Source organism: Sabethes cyaneus, chromosome 3 (genome assembly GCF_943734655.1).
Source record: "Sabethes cyaneus chromosome 3, idSabCyanKW18_F2, whole genome shotgun sequence".
Taxonomy (NCBI): Eukaryota; Metazoa; Arthropoda; class Insecta; order Diptera; family Culicidae; genus Sabethes; species Sabethes cyaneus.
In genome coordinates, this window is record NC_071355.1 from 149,375,400 (window position 1) to 149,398,664 (window position 23,265).

The 23,265-nt window shown below is 42.5% G+C and overlaps 1 protein-coding gene across 2 annotated transcripts in view; it reads left to right on the forward strand.

Moving 5' to 3' along the window:
- LOC128741835 (probable serine/threonine-protein kinase DDB_G0267686) overlaps positions 1 to 23,265 on the forward strand; it is a 282,954-nt gene that overhangs the window by 162,852 nt on the left and 96,837 nt on the right. For both annotated transcript variants that reach the window (XM_053837920.1, XM_053837921.1), the window contains 4 exons: positions 16,366 to 16,608; positions 16,681 to 16,798; positions 16,870 to 16,977; positions 17,046 to 17,558. In XM_053837920.1, coding sequence (XP_053693895.1) covers positions 16,366 to 16,608; positions 16,681 to 16,798; positions 16,870 to 16,977; positions 17,046 to 17,558 — 982 coding nt within the window. The remainder of the gene's footprint in view (positions 1 to 16,365; positions 16,609 to 16,680; positions 16,799 to 16,869; positions 16,978 to 17,045; positions 17,559 to 23,265) is intronic.

The window sequence follows — 23,265 nt, forward strand, 5'->3', positions numbered from 1 at the left end:
CATAACTCGAGAACTAATCAAGCAAATGGAACAAAATTTGACATGTGGGTGTTTTGGAGACAAGAATTTTTTCTATAGTGAATTGAGACCCCTCCCCTCTTTAGAAAGGGAATTGTGACCCCTCTCCCCTGTAAGAGCGGGAGCTTCCATACAAATGGAATACACATTTCCTCATAACTCGAGAACTAATCAAGCAAATGGAACCCAATTTGGCACGTGAAGGTTTTTGGAGGCATGATTTTTTTCTATGGTGAATTAGGACAACTACCCACTTTAGGAGGGGGGCTCCTGTACAAATGAAATACAAATTTCCTCATAACTCGAGAACTAATTAATCAAATAGAACCATATTTGGCATGTGGGTGTTTTTGGAGGCATGATTTTTTTCTATGATGAATTAAGACCTCCTACCTTTTAAGGAGGGGGGCTCCCATACAAATGAAATACAAATTTTCTCATAACTCCAGAACTAATCAAGCAAATGGAACCAAATTTAGCATGTGGGGGTTTTGGAGGCAGGATTTTTTAATATGGTGAATTGAGACCCCTCCCCTGTTTAGGAGGGGAATTATGACTCCTTCCGCTTAATAGTGGGGGGGAGGTCTCCTATGCAAATGAAATACAAATATCCTCATAACTCGAGAACTAATCAAGCAAATGGAACCAAATTTGGCATGTGGGGGGCCCTCATACAAATAAAACAGAAATTTTTGCGTAACTCAAAAACTAATCGAACTCGAGAAATTTTAGACTCTTTCATAAAACATTAGTCAATAACAAGACCACCAAAAACTTGATTCAGCGCGAGACGGCCACAGGCCGCGAGTGTATTTTATTTGTATATTAATACACTAATACATTAATACACTGTATATTAATACAGCCCAACCGAGATTCACGATTTTTGTACAACATAGTTTAATTTGTGGCAATACGAAGTTTGTCGGGTCAGCTAGTACTAACATACATAATATTCACACATTAATCGGCAAATAAAGCAAAAATGACCCATAATTGTGTGTGACCCGTGATTGTGCCTGACTGTATTTAAAAAAATTAAAGATAAATCCAGAAACTACTTCAGGTTTCCCCTCATTCAATCCGTTCGAGCTACCTCCCTGTGCGGCGTCGACAGCCATGATGATGATGATGAAACACCAGAAGAGTAGCGGCGAGATGCGGTGATGCCGATATCTCCCCGAAGCCAAACTACTACCAGTCTAGTTCGCGTTCGTCACCGACGAAGAGTAAAACCAATCCCAATTCCAAGCTTCTAACAACAACCGAGCGGCGATCACTGATCTATCCAAGATCCAACCTAACCTGCCTTCCGTGACTGCTCTGCTTTATGTGCACTGGGATGGGATTGTAGTAGCGAGCGAGCGAGCGATGATGATCGGACGGCGCGGCGGCGTTCCTCGCTTGGCGCTTTCTGGTCGGCGGGTTACATTGCGAGTTGCGACTGGCTGTAAGGTGCGCGTCTTCGCCTTCGTCGCTGCTGCTGCTGGTGCTGCTGCGCTTTGGCTACAATTGGCTATTAAAACGGACTGACATATTGCGACCGGTAGCCACAGACATATATGAAAGTTTTAGAGCCTCTTGTTGTCAACTTGAAGGAGTCGTTATGTTCGATAATGATGGACATTGGAGAATGATAGGGTGATGATTACTTAAGCATCGTTCAAGCGGATGCGTTTCAAAGGAAAGAATGTGTTGAATTGTTTTTTTTATCTCCAGTACGCTTGATAGAAAAATATCTTTTGAAATTATTCTCTTGTGAATTTATGATATCAATAACTTAACATTAACTTAGGTGTCAGAAAAAAAACTTTAATGTGTCATTACCTGTTCTGACTCATTACAAGTAAACGTTACAGCCGTGATGGTAGTTTTTGCTTCGCTGAAACAGTTCAAATGTGAAATTTATGTGCTGGCCACAGGCGCTTTTTTACCTAATTCAATAATTCAACCGAACAAGTCATAAATGTCCGCCAACTAGAACAGAGGAAAATCAGTTCAATCGAAACCTCTCAACCCGGAAGATCAACCTGCCTAGATGACCACAGTCAGTGTGCCAGCAGCGGCTGGTGGTGGCTGATGGTAGCGACGCGAACGGTGCAATAGGTAGTAGCATCGACCGTAGCATGTTAATGAACTTCTACGCGGGGCGAGAGAGACCTGTCACTGTGCCGCTGCTGCTGTACCTGTCGTCCACATACCGAGCCGAAAGTTGTCCTCGTGGGGTGGCTTGAGCTTCGGCCTGGCCGGGCTTGAGCAAACTTGGACCGCACGCTCCGCTTGAACTGTTTGTTTTCTTTCGCTTGTGCTGGTAACGACGGACGACGGTGGCTGCCTTCGATAGGAACGAATTGTCCCTCGAAGGCTATGGTCGATGATCGTGTCGCAGTCGCGTTTAGACTTCTTCGTTTCCTTACTATCAGGTGAGTGAGCGCAGCTGTTTTCCCTCTGCCACGGAGGAATTTCTAATGACCATAACAGCAATGCTCGCTTGTTGCCGCTAGCAAACTAATTAAAGCCCTTTTGTCAACTTTTGAGAGAGAGGAAATTAGTTCAAAATAAAAGCTGACTGACCGATCCAGTGAACATCTTCGCTAACTTGATTCCGGTCCATCAGGCCGCCGGCCGGTCGCCACTGCACTGGCACTGGTGTGGTATGCCCGTGAAACAATGCCCACTGGTGATGGCCTTTGAACGGGATCTCTTGGGACGGCTTTTTACTGCACGCTGTCTTTGCTTGTGGCGATCTATCTAAAGTGGATCGAGCCAAAGCCAGCCAGCCAGCGCCGCAGCGCAGCGCAGCGGTTGATGATCGATAGACAGTTGACGTCGATGATGATTATTTCACACCAAACGGTTCTTTACTTAGTCGTCTCACTTGATTGCCATTACAATAGAACCGGAACGGTATTTCGGGTATTGAACCGTGTGCTAGGTTTCATTTGTTTTCAACTTGTTTGGTACTGTATTAGTTAACCACGTGTGTGACAATTGATCTGTGATATGATCGCTACATATTATCCCGTGGGAATTTTTCCTATTTCCCAGCCTCAAACTGTAGGTCCGTTGAAAATATTACGAGCCAATTGAAGATATCTGTTTTATTGCGAATCATTTATAGATACATAATATTGAATAACCGACCACAATGGCTATATTATTTGCGCAGTTACACGGTTCAGTTTTGAATAGAAAGTATTTTGTAGGTATTTAGATGACGGTGATAAAAGATATAGGTACATAATAATATAATATCATAAAAACAAGCACAACTTATTATTCGGCTAACTATAAGGAGTTCAATATCACTTCAACAACAGAGTTAGCTATTCGAAAAAATACTTTCCAGGCTTGGGAACTATGACAGTTTACAGAACTGGTTTTAAAAGAGCCTCGCGATGTTTTTATGTTACGATAGCGCAACGATCCTACAGGCTTGTTAGACCAGTAACGCACCTCGAAGCTAACTGGGCGGTGAGTCAACGAGTATTGAATACTGACACACATTTCAAATCAATTTAAGCAATATTTTTTGGTTATAAAGAATAGTTTAGATGTTGTGCTGTTTATTGTGTCTATAAAGGATACATTATTCCGTATGGTGGAAAATATATCTACAAGGTGAGTAGCAATAGCTGTCATTAAAATAAAAGGTCACATATATAAGACGCTTGCATAAATTTCAATTTTGAGTGTATTTCGTGAAGAGTATATCCATAACATTTAGTCCAATTCAAATCTTTCTCCCTTTGCTTTAAATATCAGTCGCAATCGTTGTTGAAAAGCATTATAGCTGGCACGTACGATATCCTGAGATATTTCATCCCAAGTCTTCTCCAAATGCTGCTTGAAAGTATCCACAGTTAATCTTTTGGTGCTTCCTAGTTTGCCTAGCATGTAATCCCATCCATAGAAGTTGTAAGGATTCAACTCAGGCGAAGAGGCAGACCACTCTTTCGAGGAAAATTGTCCTAACACCAAGCCTGTGTACCTTTCGCCTGGTGAGACGGTGTAGAGTCTTGTTGTAAGCAGTATGGTGCGTTCTTGTAGTGTTTTTTGACGATGGGAGGCAAATGGTTCTTTAAAACATTACTTACTTACTTATGTGTCCATGTCCGCTGGTCCGGCAGAACAAAGGGATGAAGTCAGAGATCTCCACTGCTGATGGTTACCCGCCATGGCTTTTACCTGTCACCAGGACAGGTTCTCGTCCACAGCCCGGGTGTCGTTGGCTAAGCTCCGTCGCCACGAGCCTCTGGGTCTGCCTCTTCTACGTTGTCCTTGTGGATTCCAGTCGAGTGCTTCTCTGCAAGCCTCGTTCGCTCCTTTCCTCAAGGTGTGTCCGATCCACTTCCATCTACGTTCACGAATTTCCTCGTTCACGATGGAGTTCCTCATTGGATATTCAGTTATCAGGCCACGAAGCACGAAGTATGTATCGCAGGCACCAGTTAATGAATACCTGCAGTTTTTGCGTTGTCTTCGCTGAGACGCACCACGTTTCGCAGGCATACAGCAGTACGGATTTAACGTTTGAATTAATGATTTGGGTTTTCGTAAAGTGATCTGGTTTGAGCGCCAAATGTTTCGCAGACCTGTAAAGGCACCCCTGGCCTTCCTGATCCGTGTGGCTATATCAGTCTTGGTACCAACATCGGGCGTTGTCTGGCTACCAAGATATTGAAAGGCGTCTACTTGCTTAACTTGTTGTCCCGCTACTGTGAAGTTGGTGGAATTGTCAGTGTTCACTATCATAGACTTAGTTTTCGCTACATTGACTGTGAGACCTGCTGTCTGGGAGCTCTCGGAGAGGTCATCTAACTTGCTCTGCATGTCGTTTCGGCGTTGTGCGAGCAAGACAATGTCGTCAGCTGGGTCGAGGTCATTTAGCTGCTCCATCGTTAGAGGATTCCAAGGCAATCCTCGATTTGGTCTACTGTCAATTGCTCCAACTAATATCTCATCCATAACGATGAGAAACAGAAGCGGTGATTAAATGCAGCCCTGTCTCACGCCAGCAGTAACTCTTATGGGGTCGGACAAGACGCCGTCGTGTCTTTAAAACATTATCGATGTAATATTTAGTGTTGATTTTAATACCAGGCTTAATGAACAGCAATGGAGCCTTCAAAATTTTGGAGATATATCCCTATACCATCACCTTGGACACATTCTGGAACCTTTGAACAGCATGTTTATTCTGAAAAGTATCAGAGATATGTGCTGCATCTATTTGTAAGCGTCGGTAGGCTCCGCTATGAAGGTTGTATGGATTTGTTGTTTATTTTATTCGTTTGTTTCTTGTTTTATTTTAAAAAAAGTGAGAAATACTTGTTCTGGTTAATGTTAACTCCCACAAGACATCCCACAGAAGGTAGAAATAGGCCACGAGTCCCACTAAAGTTAAATATAGAGCCGTATACCCCAAGCACGCAGCCCACCACCCATCGAGTTTCCACCCGCTGCCACCAGGGGAAAACAGGCAGAAAGCTGGACACCGCTCACAGATGATCGGAGGCTGTAGGTGGCGAAAAGATGGCGATCGGGGATTGTTTATGTACATAACGGGGGCAACGTCCTTTTGGCTAAGGGGAATAACCTGCAGGTATTAAAACGGTTTTGTCGAGATACAATAAGTCACTTGTGAATATAATCCCGGTCGAGACAGTCGACAACTACACGTTGAATACGTTAAAGAAAGTGACTATACAAATTGAAGTACCAAGTGACAATTGTTAATAGGACTGCAGGTAAACCTTTTCCCCTTGCCTCTCGATAATTTGCCCTTCGTCAAGTTCCCCGTCGCCAGCCTACTAAAGCCGGAATGTTCATGCTTCAAATTACAGAACCCCGCTGTGTTTATTTGAATTAACCGTCATCGTCAGCGCCGGAGTTTAGTGCACCGTTAAGCCGGTAGTATCGGATTGCGTGGATCCCGATCCCGGCAATAGTGTCCGTCCGAAGTTGCACTTGGCGGCAAGGGCCGCTGTGTAACGGAAGTTTGAAGCGGAAGGAGAGGAGCGAAACGGAGTACGGATTCTGGAGGAAACAGGGAAGGTGTGCTGTTGAAACGGGGCCCCGTCGACGAGAGAAATAGACAGGTTAGATAGCTTAAGAAAGTGGGAAGAGTGAAGACAATAACCGTTGTGAACGCTAAATAAATTTGTGAACCTTTACAAACCAGTTAAGAGTTTTCCATTAACTATCCCGAGCATTTCTTTACCCGCGAAAACAAGGATAGGCAGGCCGACCCTGAGGCGTTGATTCAGGGGGTCCATGCTACGCTCGTGGCTGTGCTTAGCGATAACTTACATATTCGATCATTCTGTTAGTTGTGGTAATGGTGTTGCTTACTTACTTACTTAGGTGGCTTGCCGTCCTAAGACAAAGCCTGTTGAACAAAGTTTCTCCATGTAACTCGGTTGAGGGCTACCGCTCTCCAATTCATCGGACACCGAGTACTCTCCGCCAGATCTCGCTCCACCTGGTCTAACCATCTTGTTCGCCTCGTTCCTACCGGATTTGAGGCGAACACCATTTTTGCAGGGTAGTTGTCCAGCATTCTTGCAACAGGCCCTGCCCATCGTATCCGTCCAGCTTTAGCCACCTTCTGGATACTGAGTTCGCCATAGAGCTGTGCAAGTTCATGGTTCATCCTCCGCCTCCATACGCCGTTCTCCTGTACGCCGCCGAAGATCATTCTTATTACTCGTCGTTCGAAAACTCCGAGCACTCGCAGGTAGTCCTCGAGCGTTGTCCATGTTTAATACCCGTAGAGAACAACCGGTCTAATAAGCGTCTTGTACAGGGTGCACTTTGTACGGGGACTTAGTCTGATCGACCGCAATGTAAGCATGACTTCCGCTGATAATACGCCTCCGCGTCTCACGGCTGGTATCATTGTCCGCCGTTACCAGTGAGCCATGGTAGACAAATTCGTCGACTACCTCAAACTCATCGCCGTCGATCAATATACTACTGCCCAAGCGGCATCGTTCGGCCGCGATTCCGCTGGCCAGCAGGTACTTTGTTGTAGACGTATTTACCTTTAACCCAATCTTTTCTGCTTCGCGCTTTAGTCTGGTGTATTGTTCAGCCACCGCCACAGATATTCTGCCGATAATATCCACGTCATCGGCAAAGCAGATGAATTGACTAGATTTGTTGAATATCGTACCCCGCGTGTTGATATCCGTTCGGTTCATAACACTTTGTAGCGCTATGTTGAACAGCAGGCATGAAAGACCATCACCTTGCCCTCTGTGTGATTCGAATGAGCTTGACAGTCTACCCGAAATCCGAACACAGCACTGTGTACCATCTATCGCAGATTTAATCAGCTTGATGAGCTTCCTGGGGAAGCTGTTCTCGTTCATGATTTTCCATAGCTCTTTCCGGTTGATGGGATCATATGCGGCTTTGAAGTCAACGAACAAATGATGCGTGGGAGCTTTGTATTCACGGCCCTTTTGGAGGATTTGGCGCTGTGTAAATATTTGATCTGTTGTAGACCGGCATTCGACGAAGCCGGCTTGATAAGTTCTCACAAATTTATTCGCAATTGGTGATAGTCGGCGGAAAATGATTTGGGACAGCACCATATAGGTGGTATTGAGAACGATGATCGCTCGATAGTTCTCACAGTCGCCCTTTTTATAGATCGGGCGGATAGCCTCATCTTTCCACTCCTCCGGTAGCTGTTCTGTATCCCAAATTCTAACAATTAGTCGGTGTATACAAACGGCCAGCTTTTTTAGTCCCATTTTAATAAGCTCCGCTTTGATGCTATCTTTCCCAGCTGACTTGTTGTTCTTTAGCTACATGATGGCCTCCTTAACTTCGCCTATCGTTGGGGCTGGCACCTCTTCCCCGTTTGTTGCACCGTCGAAATAGCTTTCCCCGCCGCCATGGTTCTCCGCCTGGGCGCCACTCAGGTGTTCGTCGAAGTGCTGCTTCCACCTATCGGTCACCTCACGGTCGTCCGTCAGAATACTGCCAGTCTTTTCCCTACCAATTTCGGCTCGCGGCACAAAGCCTTTGCGGGATCCGTTCAGTTTCTGGTAGAGCTTTCGCGTTTCCTGAGAACGATCATCACAATATCATCTAATGCCTACGAAATACCTCCCAGTTGGCTTCGAGGTATGATGCTGGCCAAATAAGTCAGTCGTCGTATGTTCGAATCTGGACTGGGAGAGGCTATCAGAGTCAATAGGATCGTAGCAACTGGTCCGGCAGTTATCTTGTACTCTCTAGGCTAGTTGCGAAGTCTGTCGTATAAAAACTGAAGGCGGTCATGTCTTGTGCACAACCCTTTCTGATTTTTGCTCACAAAATATTCTTTATGGTTGGCTGCGAAATTGCCAGTCCCTGGCCATCTTACGTCCAGGCTGATCTGGTTTCCGTCAAATTCACTCTCTTGCTCTTTCGATGGCTTCCGATACATACACACTCATACGTACACAAATATAAAACGTGTCAAAACGTCGAAAAAACTATCGACCGCTGGTCGCTTAAAGTCAATTGAACCGCGAAGGTTGCCTCTGGAGCACATAAAGAATATTTCGGATGCCGCTTAGGCTAGCTGTGTTTTGGTGTTGAAGACATAAGCTTTTTCGTTTCTCTCTGCCAGCTGGTATATGGGGCTTCTGATTTCACGGGTAGTAATACCGTAGCATCGAACCTCCATATCCAAAATATGGTCCACTAGATCTTGTTCTGCAGCGGGAGCGAAAACAGTTTTGAAGGAATCAATTGGCTCCACCTCCTGTCCCGAGATTTGCCGTTCGTATCGCCTCACATACCGAGCTAATGTTTGTCGCAGAATGCCGTGGTACTTGGCGACTTGTTTTGTGGATATTCCGTCTCGCCTTCTAGTGGTCAAGGCCGCTTACTAGGCTTTGTTTGATCAATTAAATCTTCCGGATTCCCTTGGCATATTCATACCATTACTGTAAACATGCATTGACGCGATAAACAAAGAAACTGACAGGTTAGTTATTGCAACATAGTGCTCGTTTCACCCCACCCAAGTAGTTCAAGTAGTTAAAGTAAAAATGGGTTTTTACACTAATTATAGTATAAAACCAAAGCTACAATGAAGGTGAAATTTGAGATACAATGTATACATCATGTTCCAGTGTGCCCTTTATAGTTTAAGATATTTTAATGATCGTAAAGGCTTATTTGGTAGTGCACCAAAATTATATTTTTTTCAGCGTCTGAGAACTAAGTTGAGTTTTTTAATATAACTCCGTATTTTAAAAGGAGAGATCACTCATTTTTTGATAAATAGATACTGTAGTACCTACAGCAGTGTTTGGCATGCCATACGATATTACGAAATGCGTATTTTCGTAGAAAAACAAACTGAATTTTGCATAAATCTGCCTCCCGTACCTTTGTACATCGCTCTGCTGTTTGACATAAGCGATCGCTCACTTCCCTCTCCCCCCTTTAGTTGTCCAACAGCGTAAGGACAAAAACTTTATGAAATAATTGTAATGACCTTAGTTAAACACGTCCAAAAAAACACTGATAGTTCATTTAGTTCATTCGGAACCAACTTTGGCTCATATTGTAGCGCTCTTGGTGGACGGATTTGAAAGTTCTTGGCACCCACGCGTCGGAAATTTTGTTAACTTGCCTATGTATTTTTGACATTCCGCAAAACGACTGTATTTTGTAAACAAGCAACATGGAAGCCGAAAGAAGGAAAAAAATTGTACACAGTTATTTGTAAGCTCCATTGTGATCTGCATCTAGGCTAGCTGAACCATCTGAAATTGCCCAGAAATACCGTATCAAGTTAATCATCAGAGTGCAACTGTTGACCGGAAACTGCACTTTTAAACGATTCGGTAAAATTTACCGAAATCTAAACAGCCGAACGTTCGGTAAAAATTTTGGTGGTGCATATCGACGTTTACGGATCATTAGTAATGTTTGGCGTCATAAAAAAATTTACCGAACGTACAGCTGTTTAGATTTCGGTAAAATTTTACCGCACTCGGTGCTTTTTATTAAGTGTGTGCGTGGCAAGATTTTGAAGACCATCAAGAGGAATCCAAATCTGTCGGACCGTGATTTGGCCAGAAAATTGCTGTCCGTAGTACCGTGAGGAGAATTAGGCTCCGGGAAGGAATCAAGTTGCATCGAGCTAGCAAACATCCAAACCGAACCATAAAAAAGAATAGTGTGGCCAAAATTTTACTTGGCAACGGCTCGGGGGATATTTTGCCGACAAATTTGCACACAAATTTATGATTTGGCAGGGCATTTGCAGCTGTGGCAGAAAAACGAAAGTTTTCGTTACAAATAAGACAATGACGTCGGAACTGTACCAAAAGGAGTGTTTCCAAAAACGAATTTGCCGTTCATTCGATCCAACCACCATCCCGTGATGTTTTGGCCAGATCTGGCAAGCTGTCATTACAACAAAGTCGTTCAAGAATGGTATGCAGAGAAAGGGGTCCAGTTTGTTCCGAAAGACGTTAACCCACCCTATTGCCCCTAGTTCCGCCCTATTGAGAAATACTTGTAAACCATGAAGAGGAGACTCAAGGCGAAGGGAAAAGTTGTCAAAGACATCAATCAGATAACCAAAACGATGAACGAAGAAAGTGTGTGCCGCCTAATGAGCCATATTACAGGAAAAGTTCGAGAATTCCTTCGAAACCGTGTCGAATAATTTTATCCGTATTTTTTCTTAAAAGTATGAAGAAAATGCTACATTTTAGTAAAAAAGATCTTGATTTCAATAATAAATCACTAAAATACACGCAATTGTTTTTGCTCCAATACTATCTGAAGCAAGCTTTACCAAGATTGATGAAGAACCGTCTAGGTATTCCGGAGTTATGGCGGTGCATATATGCATCCACATCCACGTTAACTTTTAAATAGGTGGGTCATTTCACCATCAGTGACCGAGAAAAAGTTCAAACATGTAATCGACCTTCTCGGTTTTGAACTAAATCTTGACAGAATGTTTGTTTCAGGTTAGCAAGAAAAAAGCCTAAAGGGTGTCCCACATCAAATTGCACCACTGAAGAAACGCTGTAGAAAATTACCTAATCGACCGATCCTTTTCAAACTTTCAGACATGTTCATTCTGTTTCGGCTCCCCTTTTTCCTCTGCCTCTCCGAGATTTTTATTCTATTTGCCGTTTTGTTCTTTTTCTGTCCCATTTTCCCGTGTTTGGCCCCATCTTTCTCTCTTTATAGTCCGTTGGACTTTTTCCCATTTCCCTTACTTCCTCTATCGGTTTTCTTTTTTCGCTCTCGCTATTCTTTTTTTTGGTTTATCTTGTTTTCTGTTCCATACTCCCTTTCTGGTAACGGTTTTCCTTATTTCTGCCCTCTGTTTCCACTTTCTCTGTCTCGTTTCTTTTCTTTACCTGTCCCTTTTTTCGTTTTTTCTTAAGTGCTGATTTTTCTCTATTCTGTATTTCTTGTTTTTCCACGTTTTCAGACCCGTTTTTTTCTCTTTCCTTGTCTCATTTTTAGTCATTTTCTGTCTCGTTTTGTCTTTCTTATGTTTTCGGCTCCGGTTTTTGTGTGTTTTTCACTTTTAAACTCTTTTTCAATTCCGTTCCTTTTTTCGCTTTTCCCCTTTTCTATTACATTCTGTTTTTTTTCCTTTTATCCGTTTTCACTTTTTCTATCTCTTTTTTACTTTTTTGTCCTATTTTACCTCTTATTCTGTTCTGCTATAACTGTAATTCATATTTTTTCTTTTACTCTTTTTCTTTCCCATTTTGTCGCTTTTATAGCTTGTGCTCATTCGATTCTTATTTTCTTAGTTTTTCTTTATAGTTTTTTCCTCTTTTCTCCTATCTCTACCGTTATTCACTTTTACCTGTCATGCCTGTTTTGCCTCATTTTACCGCTTTCTCTCTATTGTTTTCTTCTTTTCTATTTTTTTCTTTTCATGTCCAGGTTTACTTTTCATTTTGTCTCATGTTTTCTTTCGTTTTTCTTTTTTTCATGCCAGTTTTTTTTCTGTTTTGTGCATATCCTCCTTTTCTATCTTGTTTGTTGAGTTTTTGTTTCATTTCCCTTCGTGCTCTTTTCCGTTTTTTCTCCTGTTGTTTCATTTTTTCATTTTTGCTAATTTTTCTGAAGAGGAGCAGCAGTTGGACTACTCCTAGATGCATCGGAAATCTCTCTGCGAAAGCGAATATGCTGAGAAACCTTACTAACATTTTCTTAAGAAACTGTTTGTTCTGCGTTATTTCGTTCATGAGATCAATGAGTTCAGTTTTGAAAATAGATAAATATACCTACAGAAAACCCGAGTTTTTCAATCATAACTCAGGAACATCAAAATACGTTATTGAAAGTTGTAGCATTAAGAGAATAGAAATTGATACACAAGCAAAAATAATACAATAAATTTCCATGTGACAGATCATAATTTTTCGACTTTATGTTGAAGTTTTTTTTAAACTTAAAATTGGACTTAAAAGTGGAAATGAATTAGTTTGGACATGAAATTAGACTTGGAATTGGATTTAAAATCGGTCTTGAAATTATGCTTGAAATTGGATTAAAATCAAGAATTAAATTTGACTTGAAACAGATCTTAAGGTAGGAATTCCAATTAAATATAGGGTACGGGAGGGTATTCCCAGCACGCTACTAATTTCGGCATACATTACCTTTTTTGGCTACACTTTCCCAAATAAAAACTTGGCCGCTATATAACAATACTGAAATGAATGTAGCACTCATAGGCTTTAATGTGTTATAAATATTCTCATAAAAATGTAAGTAATTTGCTAAATTTTATTCAATAAACATCAAAACCACTGTTTTGCCACTGGCACGTAATCAGGCTGAAAAAACCAGCAGCAATCGCTTACGCGTATCCGCTCTTGATGATGGTTTGGAAAACACACAATTATGATCACGTTTACTTATTCTAGAAACTAAACAGCTGTGAATATGCTATCACAGAACAATTCTACTTCTTTTTATCACGGAAGAACACAAAAATTCCCCTCTGATATGAAAATAATTTTCATTCACTAGCCATTAGCAGCATTTTGTTTTTAATTCCAGCATATGGTGCGTTATTTACACTGCTACCCATACGTGAGGCCTGAAACGCCTGAAAAGCTTCTATCGTGTTGACATATCTAGTTAGACCAAAAACATCCCATCAAGAAGACTGGCAACTCCGCCAAAAGTCAAGCGACAGCAGCTGCAATGCTATCTGCCGAGTTAAAGTTTAACCACTGACGAATTGACATGACACATGTAAAAGAAAATCCTTTAAAACCCAGGTAACCAATAAGCATTTCCAATGCAATTTAAATGCAAGCCAATAAGCATTTAAGTTGCCTTAAATGCTACTCAAATGCTATTTTGGCAAAATATGCGGCTACTTTACTGCTAGCCCTCTTATAGTGCTGAAAATGCTTATTTGCAGCTAGTTACTGACAAGAAGAATTTAAATAGAATTGTGGATGCCAATTTACAACAGTTATGCAGTCAAAAAGCTGATAAACAGCAACCTGCAGTATAAAACGCCAGGGATGCTAATACACGATTGATTTACTGCTTATACTAATGCTTATTGGTTACCTGGGAAACCATCGTCCTGCACATTTTGCTTGCACACTAGCACCCTCTGTTATGCATGTAGCGGAGTACCTTGCATTTGCAGGGTTTTATGCTGTAGGGTTTTGTACATTTGTGTGGTTTTATACTGAAAACTCGAAGCAACACTCGTGCACCGCGGTGTGGCCAAGTTGCGAAACATGCTTTTTTGAAAAATGATTGGTTTTTAATTGGACGATCGAATTATCGCGAGTGTCTCGTCTATTTGTCTGTGGTTGAACTTTCACATACTAGTGTGTGTATATTAGAATATGGATGTACACAAACACGTATGTAATGCATTGCCAAGCTCGCACACATCTTTTCCCACCAATACATGTATACACATCTTCAACTTTTGTCGAAAGGGGTGCGCTGTTGCTTCTGTTGCTCGTCATTTGTATGGGCGCGAGGAATAGATGCCAGTCTTCTTGATGGAATGTTTTTTGTTAGACATAGCAGCAAGTTGTTGTCACTGCAAAACTAATTATCTTCAATGAGCCCGGAATGCAGGCAATACCGAGACGTTATCCATCGGTCACTCGTTTGATCTGTTTTTGAAAAGCATTTAATCCCTGTGCAGGCTACTTTGGCCTGTCGGATTTAAAAAACACAAACACCACTATAGAAAATGGGCTCAATTTAGCCGCAGCGACTTCATCATTTCTCGCGACTATGACTCAAATTCAGTAGCGTTTCATTAAAACCAAAATACACGCCGACATTCAGTAAATAATATTCTATCAACTGGTATAAAAATCTTGTCTCGAATAAATATAGTTCCAACGTAATTCCTGAATATTGTTCAGGCTACCGCTTAATAGGCTGGAAATACCCACCCGTACCCTAAATCGGATTCAAATTGCACTTGAAATTGTATTTGGAATTGGCATTGAACTTATAATTGACTTAAAATTGTACTTGAAATTCAACTTAAATTTTACTTGAAACTAAACATCAAGTTTAGTTTATAACTGGACTTGATTGGATTTGAAACTGGAACGCAATTCGTCGATTAAATTAAAAACTGCGGAATTCGGGTTACAGAAATTATTTTGTTTCACATTACCGCTTACAGAGGATGTAAGACAAGTACCCCAATGTGCCCTAGCCTAGGCACGCCAGGGCTAAATTTACTGTAACAAAGTTACCCGGGAATAAAAAGCTCATACAATTACCACATACAATTAGTTTCTATAAGGCGGCCTGTCAGGGGCTTGGTTCTGGTAACAGACAAGGTTATTATACTTGTGGCTTGTGTAATCATTATGTTTATGTTTATTGTCAGGTGTCGTTACTGATTAATTTGCCCTAGCAGAAGTACAGCGTGGAAAAATTGTGTGAAATGATTGTTGTGTTGAGTTATGTTGAAGATGATTGTGGATTTTTGCGAAAAAAAATCGTTTATCTCTATGTATTTATTGGGGAGTGAAACAATCACGCTTGCCCCATAGTCATTGACGCCGCGTTCATTGCACTCTTGAATGAGTTTAACTGTAAATAGGTTGGATTGAGTTAAAATTTGGTTAAAAATACTCAAAATGCCCCAAAAGTGTACAAATTGAGATTTTGAGTGGCATATTTAATTAATTTACTATTATAATTGAATTATTCGCTGTGACAAATAACAACAGTTTTGTGTTTCTATTACCAACTTTTTGGTTAGAAAACTGCTCCGAATCTAAGTTTGTACACTTTAAAGGCATTTTAAGTAGTGCTAACCAAGTTTTAGCTCAATCCAACCTATTTACGTTTATCACCTTTTTCGTATACAAGAAACATAAAAACTTCTGACCGGAACTAGTACATGCTGCCAAAGCAATAAATTGAACAATATCATTAGAAAATCCTCTACTTTAGCCCCAAAGCCATGTTCGTTCTGGTAATATTACAGGCTTGATAAACTGAACGTTCATCGACGACTTTCGACTGACATGATACAGATTAGAATCCAGGTGGTAGAAAGGGTGTAATAGTGGTAAATGGCGGTTTAGTAAAATGTGAGCTCGCCCATAATACGCAATATTAAATCTCTTACTAAATTTTGATTACAACAGTGCACTGAGTGGAAGGTCGAAAATAATATAACTTTTGAAATTAAAAAAATACTTTTCTGTTTTAAACTGGAAAGAGCTCTGAATATGTTGAACTCCGTTATATGTTTTAAATTTTGTATTGGAAGACTTCAAATAAAACTCGGGAAAACGAATCCTTGGGCCGCGGAAAGGTTTTTAATGTTAATTGTACGATCGACAATTCCTTAATGAAAATTTCACGCTAGTATTATTCTTCGTATAATATCATTCGAAATGAGAAATTTTATAAAAGTCGGAAAATAACGGGTCTCGAAATTTTTGTATTTTGTTTTCATTTATAGGACCTAGAACTGTGTGTGTATGCTCATATACGAAATTTACCAAAATTGCTCTCTTTTGGATCTTACGATTTTGTACGGTAACTTTCAAGAATCCCCTCTAGCTGCTTCTCATCTTATTCTTATAACTGTGAAATAATCTCCATCGGTACCTATCGCAAATTGTAAAATAGCCAAATCTGTCGTGAGATTGTAAAAATCATTTTTGCCAATAACAAGATACCTAAATGCATTTTATATGAATATTTAAACAATCCTACCGTGCCATAAAAGACAAGGTCTACACGGCTTGGCGATTATTGATAGCATAACCCACACTGCAGCAACTGCTGAAAAATCTCAACTAATTATGGTATACGTTTATTTGACAGATCGCGAAGTGTGACACCTTCGTCGTTTTCCGGTACCCCGCCGCAGACAATGCACGGCACCGATGTTGCCTTCCCGAGCAGTATTCCGGCCAGTGGATTGCTACCGTCTCCCAACTCGGCGATGGCCGTTACCGGTGGTGGTCGACCCGAATTCCAGGCCCGCAACTATTCCGATTTCATGCGCAGTCTGGCTGCCAAGTACAATAACAATAATAACAACACTAGCAGTAGTGGCAGCAGCGAGTAAGTGCTCCTATTAACGATGGCCGATCTGGCCGAAGGAAGAAATCTGATTTTTGTTTCTCATAATTACAGCCAATCGAATGTAAAGAATCCCTTTCTAGAGCCAAAAATGCGAATAAATCAACCAAAATCGTTCATAGAAAACTCCCTAGTATGCAATAAGAAAAGCAGTCCAATTACCTCCGCTCAAGTGAGTTTCAATATGTTAAGGAATTTACACCGCAAACACTAATTGGATTCATCTTTATCGCCTCACGACAGGTACCTAATGCAAGTATTATGTCTTCGCTGTTTCCGGGCCTTCCATTCCAGTCGGCGGTTTTTCCTCCGCTGATTGATATGAGCAGCACTCAGGCGCTGGTCGCACTGGTAAGTGGATGGCGGCCAATTTAGGCAATTGCTTCATTTTATAACGCTCTCTTCCTGTCCATCGTCAGGCTCGCGCCGCCAAAGAATCGGGCATCCAAAATCTCCTCAAGCCGGAAGACGGTGGCCTAAAAAAGCTATCGGCCGCCTCGCGAGGTTCGTCACCGCCGCCGCGTTCCTCGATGGCAAGCCAATTTCCATCGCCCTTTCCACCCAGATACCTACCGGGTCTATTGCCAAATCATTTGGCCGCTAGCTATCCAGCACAACCACCTGCGGCGCCAGTTCCTGCGATCTCACCCCTAAAGTCTCCCACTAGGCCTACTGAAGGTCTTTCTACATTCCCGCTGGACCTCAGCTCGGCACCTTCGACGGCTAAAAGAATAAAACTGTCACCAACACCCAGTCGGAATCGGGAAACCTCACCTGCCCCCAGTTCGACCAACAGCCAACCCTCGGACTCTCCGCTAGGTTTGGTCGCTCCGCGAAAGTGTCACGCCCGTATTGAGGAAATCAGCTCCTGGACGGTGGACCACGTATGCGACTTTGTCGGTAGTATCGACATCTGCGCCGAGTACGTACAGGTAAGTCGAGTAATCATTTTCCTTCGGCTCATTATCTGGATGATGAAGCCATAAATGTGCGATGCAGTTTGATGACTTACACCGCATCGAGGCTTAGATAGGGTAGACAAAACGCTTTACGACGCGATTCAACCGAGGGGAATTTACAGTTGAGATTTTACGCCTTTTTCCTCGCTGAAGGGTTATAAACGGAGCGTCTCACATGGCGCATATCATGACGAGCATCGACCGATAGACAGAAATGTGTGACCTCTCCGGCTGGCTGTTGGTTGGGCGGATGCTCGCTAAGTTTGATCTCCCGCGTGGTCAGCCCGCGTTCGAATTGGATGGGTAAATAAAAATGTTCCGACCGGTTCGCTGGCTGGATAGGTGCTAAAAGGTTGATGATGAAGATGATAATATTATGTGGTGCGTTACGACGACACGATTGCGGTGGGTTTATGATCTAGCAAGAAATCAAGCTTGGGATTTAAATATATTACAATGTTTGATGGCTTATATTCATTAAAGAATGAGACAATATTAGTCGAGCCTAGTCAAGTCTTTCGTTCTCAATTTGTTGGTTCGCGAACTTTGCGCAATAATTCTCCGTGTCAGTGTTTTATTATTTTTCCTGCATGAAGTGTATGAGCTGGGGAGGCCTTTAGCATGGAGAGTAAGCACATAAAAGCCACCCACACATATGTAGCTTAGCTCTATGTGTACTAGTGCAACGCCATCATCGACACGGCACGTATCTAGGCCACCTTGGGCCACAAATCTCTGTTTACATTTCGATCTTCGCTCGACACCCCCGAGGCTGGCTGTCAGCAGAACCGAGCAGCGGGAGTAATTGCCGCATCTTCAATGGGACAGGAAAATCGTGATCCAAACAGCATACATAATAGCGCTCTTCAATCGTCTCTTTCTTCAACATGTTACAGTACACCACCTTCCAGGGCCCGTTAGCATAGTAGATCTGTGGCCAATTCAGAGTACCGAGAACGCGAGTTTTGCCTGGTCAGCTTGATCTGCTTCGATGTCTGAATTAGCGAGATTTGCATTTGTCCGGAGTTTCTGGCTGCCTTGAGAAAAAAAAAGAAATGCATTGGGCATTGGCGAGATTTTCCCATAAATTAAATCATCATACCTACCTAAACTAGATAGTATTCGATTCAAAACAATATTTTTGGCAACATGTGAGCATGATATGGTACCGACAGTAATTTGCCCAGGGATGCATAGTTGACGTAACGACCAACACCGTCATTGTTGAGAAAACGCATTTTTATCGGGAAAAATGTTTAAGGCCATATAATCTTAATTGTATACTTTTTCAATCAAATAATCTGTCAATTTTGTAGAGGTTATTAGTCAAAAGAGGGCCGATGCGGTTTCGTGATTTATTTCTAGTTTATTGTATTTAAAAAATGCATTTATGCGAATAAACAGACTGTTTATTTTCATAGCTTGCTGTAAAGCCCGTGAAGAGCAGGTTGCTATGCTAAATGAATATGCGAGGAGTTACGTCAACTGCAGAGTAGCTCTATTTTCCCAAATTTCTCGAATATTTTCGAACAAACAAATGTTGTTTGAGCATTGGGCATGTATATTACATAGTTAAGAATGCGTAGGACCGAAATAGTACATTTTGGTCATTTTGGATTTTACGTCAACTATAAATTCATGGGCAGTAATATCGGTAATATTCGCTATGATATGATTCGGTCCTTTAGAAGTAAGCGTTAACAGTGCAGTGGTTCACATTATACCATTTTTCAAGTAGGTGAGGTATTTTGTATTGTCAAAAATGACTAGGGTAAGTTATTCTATAGTGGCCCCTTTACCTATAATGGACCTCTGGTACAGTTTCGGCGTTTATTAGCTTGTGCTTCTTATTTCTGAGGAAATATGACATAAAACAGAAAGTACTAAACATACCACACATTCCAGTTTATAAAGATTTAGCTGCATTCAGTTATTAATGCCTTAAAAACGACATTTTCAACAAGTGAGGGTCCATTATAGGCTAATAACGTAAAAGATGTCGCCATTAGTGGACCATCTCCGTGCGAAATACACTAGAATTCCTATAATGGACCCGGTCGCTATCCTATTGTAAACCACAAGGTCCATTAAAGGAAAACGAACATTCCAATCTGTTTTAAAAAATGCGCAAAATACAGAGATTTTTAACAAAAACTGATATTTTTTAGGCTTAATCGAAAGTTACTTGTATGGTAAGTGCCGTCGGTTGCGTATTTAGCGTTACCAGTTTAAAATAATTCGTGGAAGAAAACGACTCAAGTACTAACTGGTCCACTAATGGTTAATTTACCCTCAGGCTTGGCATACACTTTTCGCTTTGATTTTGCTCTTTTGATTACTGCTCCTCAGCCAAGCAGAATTTCCAAAAGTTGTGTATGGGGCATTTGTAGAGCTAGTAATTATCTATAATATTGCTGAAGAAAGTGAAGTTTTATCTTTAGTATTTACGGCGCTGTAGGGCAGCAATGCCGTTGGTAACAAAAAGAGCGCTCTTTTTGCTACCAAGAGGGTAGCAGCCTTATAGCGCCATAAATACAAAATGCACAGTAATGCTTACTTCAGCAATATTGTAGATAATAACAAATACATCATTTTTCAAATTTTGCTTGGCTGAGATGCAGTAATCAAAAGAGCAAAATCGAAGCGAAAAGTGTATGCCAAGCCTGTTTACCCTACGTTTGTTAGAGACAAAATCGGGAAATTCGAAATCGCACTTCCGCTCTATTTGTTTCGTTCTATTACATAAATGAGCTTTGCCAAAAAATTATCACAAAATTTAATTTTGAAAATAATATGTTAGTGGCAATAAATAAGTAGTCAGACCGACCGTGGTTGTTTCGGTTTGGCAAATTGTAATGTTTTGCCATCTTTTCCAGCTGACTTGTTGTTCCTTAGCTGCATGATGGCCTCCTTAACTTCGCCTATCGTTGGGGCTGGCACCTCTTCCCCGTTTGTTGCACCGTCGAAATCGCTTTGCCCGCCGCCATGGTTCTCCGCCTGGGCGCCATTCAGGTGTTCGTCGAAGTGCTGCTTCCACCTATCGGCCACCTCACGATCGTCCGTCAGAATACTGCCAGTCTTATCCCGACACATTTCGGCTCGCGGCACATAGCCTTTGCGGGATCCGTTCAGTTTCTGGTAGAACTTTCGCGTTTCCTGAAAACGAAGCAGCCGCACCAACTCTGCATATTCCTGCTCTTTCAGGTAGCGCTTTTTCTCCCGAAAGATTTGGTTTCGCTGCATCTTCCTCTGTTTGTGTCTTTCCACGCTCTGATGTGTGGCGCTGCGCATTTTAGCCGCCCGCGCAGCGTTCTCCTCATCCATCACCCTCCTACATTCATCGTCAAACCAATCGTTCTGCTGATTCCGGGCCACATGCCCGATGGAGCTCTCCGCTACACTGCTGATGGCTGTTTTGATAGTGTTCCAACAGTCCTCGAGAGAGGCTTCGTCCAGCTCGTCCTCTTCCGGCAGTGCAGCTTCGAGTGAATGCGCTTAGTTTGAGACGAAGTCTGGCTGCTTCAGCCGCGCGAGATCTAACCGAGGCTGGCGTCGGTACCGAATGTTGTTCACAACGGAGAGTCTTGGGCGCATCTTAACCATCACTAGGTAGTGGTCCGCGTCAACGTCAGCGCTTCGATAGGATCTGACGTCGATAATGTCTGAGAAGTGCCGACTGTCGATCAAAACGTGGTCGATCTGTGATTCTGTCTGATTTGGTGACCTCCAGATGTACTTGTGATGGATTCTGTGCTGGAAAAAGGTACCACGTACGGCCATATTCTTGGAGGCGGCAAAGTTGATAAGCCTTAGGCCCATTTCATTGGTCCGCTGGTGCTGTGCACTGAACCTTCCAAGCACCGGTTTGTATTCCTTCTCCTGGCCGACCTGAGCATTGAAATCCCCGATGACGATCTTGATATCATGTTTTGGGCAGCGGTCGTATTCACTCTCCAACTGCGCGTAGAATTCATCCTTGTCGTCATCGGTACATCTGAGGTGTGGGCTGCGCACGTTGATGATGCTTATATTGAAGAGGCCTTTGATTCTCAACCTGCACATTCGAGGATTGATTGACCACCATCCAATCACCCGTTTCCGCATCTCGCCCATCACTATGAAAGCTGTACCCAGCTCGTGTGTGTTGCCGCAGCTCTGGTAGATGGTATGTCCATCTCTGAACGTACGTACCGTTGAGCTCTTCCAGCACCTGCATGCAGCGCTACGACGTCGAACTTGCAGCTCTTCAATACGTCGGAGAGCACTCAAGTGCTCCCTTGGAAGTTGAGAGATCGGCAGTTCCACGTCCTGAGTTTCCAATCCATAGTCCTTTTTCGTCGCGTGGATCTATTCCGATTGTTCCAGTAAGAATTTATTTGTTCTTCGTTCCGTGCTTTAGTATTTTTCGTGGTGACGGCTTGCAAAGCCTACTACACCAACCCCCTGTTTCGCCGGAGGGCCAACGAAGTTCGAAAGAGCCCTCCTTTCCTGTCGGCATACGACCTTGGCTTCCACCGGGGTTGGTTACCCGATCTGCACCAAAGTTGCTCGTATCCCGGCTGGTACCACGAGGAGGTAGGAATTGGAGTTGTTGAATAAGAGGCTATGAATCACTGTAGGGTCTATTTTATGCCTACATGTGCACAAGGCACCGACGGTAGGCATTATTCAGCCGTTTACCAGCCCACTACAACCAATAAGTGAGGCCTGAAACGCCTTTTTTTGTTTTTTTTTATTTTAACGAGTAGGGAAATCTGCTATCAGACACCTGAGAAGAAAACTCAGGGAGTGGGGTTTGGTATCCCGACCCCCCTGCTGGGGCGTGAGGATCCAGACCCACTAAAACTCTACTCGAGTCTCCAGCCTCAATCCCCCCTGGCACCACCTTATTGGTATTACTTCAGGGAGGGGCTGTTGTGCTTAACGCACACTCTTAGATAACTACTGGACTATGGTAGTTAGGCTGTTTTTTCACCGTTGATCGGCTTTCCAGCGGTTTTGTAGCTCAAGTACGATCTGGGTAGCAGCCGCATTGACCGCTCCCCAGACGTCCGAGCTAGAACACATCCTTTGGACTAAGTTATCCGGAGTAGTGTCCTGTCTGCTCACTGCCATCATATTGCCTCTCATGCCCGCGAAACGAAAAAGCAAAAAAAGCATGTTCTGCAGTTTCCTCAACGTCTACGCATTCGGGACACGCGGGGGACTCCGCATGCCCAAACTTGTGCAGATACTGTCTAAAACAACCATGCCCTGACAGAATTTGTGTCATGTGGAAGTTGACTTCGCCGTGGCGCCTGTTGACCACGGATATGGTGCTCTATTTACACTACAACCAATATGTGAGGCCTGAAACGCCTGAAATGCTTCTATCGTGTTGACATAGCTAGTATTTGAGTAACAACCGGCGCTAATGTATATGAACGATTCAATGATACACTAGTGCCAACAGCAAGCTGTTGTCACTGCAAAACTAATTATCTTCAATGAGCCCGGAATGTAGGCAATAGCGACACGTTATCCATCGATCTCTCTTTTGATCTGTTTTTGAAAAGCATTTAATCCCTGTGCTGGCTATTTCGGCCGGTTGGATTTAAAAAACACACACCACTATAGAGAATAGGCTCAATTTAGCCGCCGCGACTTTATCATTTCTCGCGACTATAACTCAAATTCAGTA